A 7,500-nucleotide genomic window follows, 5' to 3' on the forward strand; every position below is an offset into this window, starting at 1 on the left:
AGAATCGATATCTCTATATGTATTTTCTTTCTTTCTTTCTTTCTTTCTTTCTTTTTCTTTTATTCCTCCTTCCTTGCATTCTTCCTTATTCCCTCAATTTATTTGTACCCTCCTCTACCACTTTCGTAACCAATCTATCTATAAGAATCGCTATCTATTTTTTTCTTTCTTTATTTATTTTTTCCTTCGCCATCTATATGAATATATTTATATATGTTTTTCTCTCTCTTTCTTTCTCTTTCTTTTTTTCTTTCTTTCTTTCCTTCTCTCTTTCTTTCTCTCTTTCTTTCTTTCTCTTTCTCTCTTTCTCTTCTTTCTCTTTCTCTCTTTCTCTTTCTCTCTCTCTCTTTCTCTTTCTCTCTCTCTCTCTCTCTTTCTTTCTTTCTCTATTCCTCCTTCCTGTTATTCCTCCTTCCTGCTTCCGTGCTCTGTAGCCTCTGCTTTGACGCTCCCTTTGGTCATGCACTTGGATCGCCGTCATGCAGCGCGGGTTCCCGAGTTTTCCGTCTTGCGTCCAGGCAATTAGGAATTCGGGGGGGGGGGGTGCGCATGGGGAGGAAAGGAGAGGAGGATGGAGAAGGGGGGGAGGGGGAGGGGGGGGAGGAGGAAGAGGAGGGAGGAGGGGTGGAGGAGGAGAGAGGAGGGAGGGGGGTAGGGAGGAGGAAGAGGAGGGGAGGAGGGAGGAGAAAGAGGAGGAGGTAGGAGGAGGAGGGAAGGAGGGGGAAGGGGGGGGAGAAGGAGGAGAGAGGGAGGGGTGGTGGAGGGGAGAGGAAATGGTAGAAGGAATGAAAATAAAGCTCATGAAAATCCGGGGATGGAGAGGAGGAGAAGGAGGAGGAGGAGGGGGAAGAAGAGGAGGAAATGGGGGATAGGGAGAGAGGAAAATAAAGAGGATGGAAATCAGGGAATGGGGAGGAGAAGGAGAAGGAAGAAAGTAGGGGAATGGGGTAGGAGGGGACAGGAAACTAAAGAGGAGAGGAAGTAAAAGGGGGAAGAGAGAAGGGGAGGAAAAGAAGGAAATGGGGAAGAGAGAAGGGGAGAAAAATAAAGAAATGGGGAAGAGAGAAGGGGAGAAAAATAAAGAAATGGGAAGAGAAAAGAGAGGAAATTTTAAAAAATGGGGGAGAGAGAGAGAGGGAAATAGGTAAGAAAGGGAAGGGATAAGAGATAGTAAAGAAGGGAGAGAGAGGAAAGATGACATAGAGAGGAAGAAAGCGAGGAAACAAAGAATAAATGTTAAGAGAGGAGGAGGGTGGAAAATGGAAATGGAGAAATATATAAGGAAAGAAGGAAGGGTGAAGAGAGAGGAACTGATAAAAGAAGAAAATAAGAAAAACGAAAAAAACAGAAAATTATTCACCAGTCGAATCACATCAAAATGTCTCGCCCTCACTTACTCACCCTCGCTCAGTCACCCAACCGCCCTTACTCACCAGTCACTCACACTTACTCACCTCTGCATACCTCACCCTACTCACCCTCACTCAGTCACCCAACCGCCCTTACTCACAGTCACTCACACTTACTCACCTATGCATCCTCACTTTCTCCCCCCTCATCACCCAACCCGCCCCTTACTCACAGTCCCCTCAACTACTCCCCTTGCATCCTCACTTACTCACCCTCACTCAGTCACCCAACCGCCCTTACTCACAGCACTCACACTACGTACACCTATGCATCTCACTACTCACCCTCACTCAGTCACCAACCGCCCTTACTCACGGTTCCCTCACTTACTCACCTATGCATCCTCACTTACTCACCCTCACTCAGTCACCCAACCGCCCTTACTCACAGTCACTCACATTTACTCACACTTACTCACCTATGCATCCTCACTTCCTCTCTCTCTCCTGCTCTTCCCCCTCTCCCATCCCCCATCTAACCCCCTCCCCTCCCTTTCTCCCCCCCAATCTAATCCCCTAACCCTTCCTTTCTCCTCCTCCCCCAATCTACCCCCCTCCCTTTCTCCCCCCCAATCTAACCCCCCTCCCTTTCTCCCCCTCACAGCTGGTGCCCAAGCCCGCCACTCCTGCGGCTCCGAAGTGCTCTGCTCCACCATCTGCGAGTATGGGTACCAGCTGGGCGCCGACGGATGCCCCACCTGCGAGTGTGACGACCCCTGCCAGGAGCTCACGTGCCCCGAGAACTCCACCTGCGTCATGAGGAAGGACCCCGGGTGTGAGGGCGACGCCTGCTCCGCCACGCCCATGTGTGAGTTCAGAGGAGGAGGGGTCTCCTTTTTTTTTGGGGGGGAGGGTGGAGGGGGAAGGGGTATTTGTTGTTTGTTTGTTTTGTGTTTCTTTTGGCTTAGGGGGTCTTTTCTTTACTAGTTGGTATATATATATATATATGCATAAATAATATATATATAGTAATATATATATTTCTCTTTTTTTGGTTCTTATTGTTTGTATTTTTTCTACCTTTTTTCCTCTTTCTCGTTCTGCCTTTTTTTATATTAAAAAATATATTAAAAATGTTTTAACTGTTAATCGTAGAAGTGCATGGGATCAGGTTATCTAACAAACACAGGCTGATTGGCTGTTAGAATCAACAAGCGAAATAGATGGTGCGGTTTGAAAAGGTATAACGAGCTATTTTTCCTCTCAATGTTAGATTGTTAGAGTAATTACTATCTTTACCCCGCTCTATTTATTTTTGAATATCGCCTATCTCTCTTTTATCTCTTTCATCTCTCTCCTTTCTCCCTTTTCCAAATATCACCTCTTCCTATTCTTCCTTTCTCTTCCTTTCTTTTACTCTTCTCCCCTACCTACATGTCCTCTTCAATTGCCGTTTCCTTGTCTCCATTTCTGCCTCATATTTATCCTCCTTCCTTCTCTCTCCCCTTCCTCCTTTCCCCTCTCCTCCCCTTTCCCTTCCTTTCCCCTCTTCCTCTTTCTTTCCCTTCCTGTTCCCTCCTTTCACCTCCTTTCCCTCCCTTTCTTCTCCTTTCCCCTCTCTTCCTCCCCTCTCCTCCCTTCCCCTCCCTCCATACTAACTCCCTCCCCCCCCCCCAGGTCTGACCAACGACTCGGATGACCTCCCTGCCCCCCACACTACGCCCACGCCGGCCACCTGCCCCACCGGCCTCACGCCCTTCACTGTGGGCGGCGTGGTGGTGGAGTGCGACGCCCATGCCCCGTGCCCAGCTGATCACCAGTGCACGCCCCCGCCCACCGCCGGCGCGCCATACACCTGCTGCCCTGTGCCCACCATTATCGGTAAGTTTTTTTTTTCTCTCACTCTCTCCCTTTCTCCCTCTTCGTCTTCCTCTTTGCTTTTGAAAGATCATTTCATTAGATTCCCTATTATCCTTGTTATTATTTTTATCATTATTATTATCATGATTTAAAGTTAGACATTCCCTTCGTATGTACTGACATTCTTCATTTGCTTATTGACCTCCCCTCTGTTCGTATCTCCTTCCTTTATCGTTCTCCTTCCCCGTTTCACCGCCCCCCCCCCTCCAGAGGCCAGCAAGCCCGGCCAGTGTCCGTTCGTGGCGTCCGCAAGCGCCGAGCTGTGCGAGGGTCCGCGCTGCGCCTCCGACAGCGACTGCGGCTCCGTCACCAAGTGCTGCGTCGTTCCCGCATGCGGCCCCCGGTGCGTCACGCCGCAGCCGCCGCAGAACCTCACCCTTGAAAGCGGACTTCTGCAGGGGCCCACCAGTGAGTGACGGGGAGATTCGTGCTTGTGGATACGACCTTGTATACACACGCGCCCGCGCACACACATATACATACGTGTGTGTGTGTGTGTGTGTGTGTGTGTGTGTGTGTGTGTGTGTGTGTGTGTGTGTGTGTGTGTGTGTGTGTGTGTGTGTGTGTGTGTGTTGTGTGTGTACCCGTGTACCCACAGCTGTTATGGGGTCACAATTATTTCCTTCATTTGAAACCGTAACCTTACAAAGTCTAATTAAAGTCAAACTAATTATAAACTGAAATTAATTAACTGTAACATAACGCTTAAGAAAAAAAAACTTCATAAATCAACAACTCTTTTTTTCTCTTCCCTTTTTCCCTCTCCATCTTTCTCCTCTTCCTAATTTCCGTTCCTCCTCTTCTTCCTCCTCCTCCTCCTCCTCTCTCCCTCCCTCTCCCTCCTCCTTCTCTCTCCCTCCTCCTCCCTTCCCCTCCTCCCCTCTCTCCTCTACCCTTCCCCCTCCCCCTCGCCCCCTCCCCCCCCCCTACTCTCCTCTGCCTCTCTCCCTCCCTATTCAATCCTCCTCTACTCTCCCTCTCCCCCCTCTACTCCCCTCTCATCACCCCCCCTCTCCCCCTATCATCACCCCCTCTCCCCCTCTGTTCACCCCCTTCTCCCCCTCTCATCACCCCCCCCCCTCTCTCTCCCTTGTACCAACCTCTTTACCCCCATCGCCAGTGTGCGAATACCTGCGCGACTTGGTTGAGCTCGAGGGCGTGACCTTGGCCGTCCCCACGCCCACCTGTGACGAGAACGGCGCCTACGAGCAGGTGCAGTGCAACGCCCTCGGCCAGTGCTGGTGCGTCGACGACTTCGGAACGCAGATCCCTGGCACGAAGTAAGGATGGAGTGAGGATATGTTTAAAAGATAGATATATATTGTTTTTTTAATATTTTTAGGGATTAAAAAATATTCTTTCAGTATTTTACCTAATATTTTCAAAAGCAAGTCAAGTCAAGCTCTGATATATATATATATATATATATATATATATATATATAATATATATATTATATATATATATATATATATATATATATATATATATATATATATATATAATATATATATATATTATGCAACAAACTCAAATCAGTCATTGCACATAAACATAAATTTATAATATCAGATATTTTTCTTTTATCATCTTTCTATCTCTCCGATTCTTAATAAATAAAAAGGAAAAGAAAAGGTTGTAAGGATAGCTAGAACACACGCAAGCAAGCACTCAAGATCATCTATAATGATTGTATTTTTCTCTCCTTCCCTTCTCCCCTCCCTTCTATATTCCTGTTTCCTTATCTCCCCTCTCCTCTCCTTTTTTTTCCCTCGCTTTTTCATTTTTTCTCATATCTGTATCGTTGTTTCTCTATTTTCTTCTTTTCCTCGCGTCCTCTCCATACCTTCCATCTTCCCATCTTCTCCCCAAATTTTCCTCCCCGTTTCCTTTTTCTCCTCCCAATCTCCCTTCCTCCCATCTCCCTCATCTCGATGTTTCCCTATCTCCCTCTCCCCATTTTCCCCTTATCTCTGTTCCCCATCTCCCTCCCCCTCCCCCTCCCCATCTCTTTATCTTACCCTCCACCTCTCCTTATCCCACCCTCCCTATCTCCCCCTCTCCCCCCCAGCCATATCCCCCTTTCCCCATCCAAGCCTATTCCATCCCTTCCCTTGCTCCCGCTTCTCTCTGCCATCCGCTATCCCCCATTCCCCTCCTCCCTATCTCCCCCTTCCCCATCCTCCCTATCTCCCCCTTCCCCTCCTCCCTATCTCCCCCTTCCCCTCCTCCCTATCTCCCCCTTCCCCTCCTCCCTATCTCCCCCTTCCCCTCTCCCTATCTCCCCCTTCCCCATCCTCCCCTATCTCCCCCTTCCCCTCCTCCCTATCTCCCCCTCCCCAGGGCATCATCCCGCGAGCTCGTTGTGTGCGACCGCGTTCGAGAGGCTCTGACCTGCGGCGAGATGCTGTGTCGTCTTGGCTGCGACTACGGCTTCGTTTTAGATAAGGACACGGCTTGTCCACTCTGCCAGTGTCGCGATCCGTGCCAGGTGACTTGCCTTGTCTTTATTTTTAGACTGATCGATATTTTTATTGTCTTTTTGTTACTGTCATGTTGTGTTTTGAATTACTGTGTTTCATTTTATTGCCTTGACTAAATATATATATATTTTTTTCTTATCTCTTATCTCTCTATTTTGCACCTTCTTCTGAAAAAGGAACGTTAAGACATGTAACACAAAACAAAACCACAAGAACGGAAGCAGCATAATAATTAAAAAAAAAACATCGAAAAGTAATAACATCAGCTAACCCCACGCCTCCCCCTCCCCCACCCCCAGGACGTGGAGTGCAGCGGCAGCCACGTGTGCCAGATGGTAGACATCCCTTGCGTGGACGGCGTGTGCCCCGCCATACCCCAGTGCGTGCCCGTGGTGGAGGCATCGGCTGCCCCTGCGTGCCCCCTGGGAGAGCCCTACACCCTGCCGGAGACCAACGCCACCCTGGCCTGCAGCCCCCGTGCCCGTGCCCTCGAGTGCCCTCAGGGGTACTCCTGCTTCGCCGACGACAGCACCGTAGAAGGCGTCTGCTGCCCCAGCCCTGGTCAGTGCGCTTGGGACGCTTGGGTTATTATCACTGCTCTTGGGAATTTGGGGAAAGTTTTTTTTTTTGTCAGCCTGTTACGAATATCACCATCGCGTTGTTATTGATAATATCAGTTTCCCCAGTAATACTTTTGTTCTTATATTTAGTGACAGTAACAACATTATTATTATTATTATTATTATTATTATTATTATTATGGATAACTATCATCTCGTTCTCTTCAGAAAATAGGGTATTGCTGTTACAGAATATGTATTATTCATCATTATTATTACTACTGCTACTACTACATTACTACTCCCACAATATTCATTATCATATTAGTATTACCAACACTATCGTCATCAGTAACGCCATATAGCTACCCTTATTTACCACAATTATCAAGAACTCCAATCGACTCAGCGATCCCCGAATTCCAGGCAAGAAGCAGAAAGCCGGCCAGTGCCCCTTCCTGGTGCCAGTCCTGAGCGGGCACTGCGACCTCGAGTGCTCGGACGACTCTCACTGCCGCGGCGACGAGAAGTGCTGCTCCAACGGCTGCGGGACCCAGTGCCAGCAGCCGATTGTCATGACAGGTGAGGGAGGGTGAGAGGGAGGGAGAGAGGGAGGGAGGGAGGGAGGAGAGGGAGGAGGAGAGAGAGGGAGAGAGAGAGAGAGAGAGAGAGAGGGAGGGAGAGAGAGAGAGAGAGAGGGAAGAGAGAGAGGGAAGAGGAGAGAGGAGAGAGAGAGAGGAGGAGGAGAGAGAGAGAGAGGAGGAGGGAGAGGGAGAGAGAGAGGGAGGGGAGGAGAGGGAGAGGGAGAGGGAGAGAGAGACGGACAGGCAGGCGGGCAAGGCGATAGGTAGATAGACAGGTAGACAGGCAGATAGACAAGAATGAGAATGAGTGCTTTTTCTTTATTGATTCTGATTTTATTTATTTATCTTTTTATTTTTAAGTTAAGCTGTTAGTCGCTGTGTTCGCGGTTGATATTATTTCTTAGGAGGAGTACAAGTCACATGTGTATTTTAACTTTTTTTCTGAATAATTTCATTGCAGAATTCGCACGATTTCTGAGTAATAAATCCATATAATAAGGGAATCAGAATTTCCATGGCGAAAATTGTAAAATAGTTGTTTTTTATATACGGAAAATATCATAGGCAAGAGGTCTCTGCGCTATTCACGTTCAGCCTCAAACAT

At 48.2% G+C, this 7,500-nt stretch overlaps 1 protein-coding gene across 1 annotated transcript in view; it reads left to right on the top strand.

The window, feature by feature from the left end:
- LOC119591090 (balbiani ring protein 3-like) overlaps positions 1-7,500 on the top strand; it is a gene marked incomplete at its 5' end in the record, with an annotated part of 119,315 nt that overhangs the window by 89,389 nt on the left and 22,426 nt on the right. Inside the window, 7 exon segments of the mRNA XM_037939814.1 lie at positions 2,014-2,217; positions 3,027-3,230; positions 3,480-3,677; positions 4,390-4,549; positions 5,613-5,760; positions 6,052-6,313; positions 6,739-6,894. Of these exon segments, the coding sequence (XP_037795742.1) occupies positions 2,014-2,217; positions 3,027-3,230; positions 3,480-3,677; positions 4,390-4,549; positions 5,613-5,760; positions 6,052-6,313; positions 6,739-6,894 (1,332 nt within the window).

The sequence above is a fragment of the Penaeus monodon genome, chromosome 3 (genome assembly GCF_015228065.2).
Source record: "Penaeus monodon isolate SGIC_2016 chromosome 3, NSTDA_Pmon_1, whole genome shotgun sequence".
In the NCBI taxonomy this organism is placed as follows: Eukaryota; Metazoa; Arthropoda; class Malacostraca; order Decapoda; family Penaeidae; genus Penaeus; species Penaeus monodon.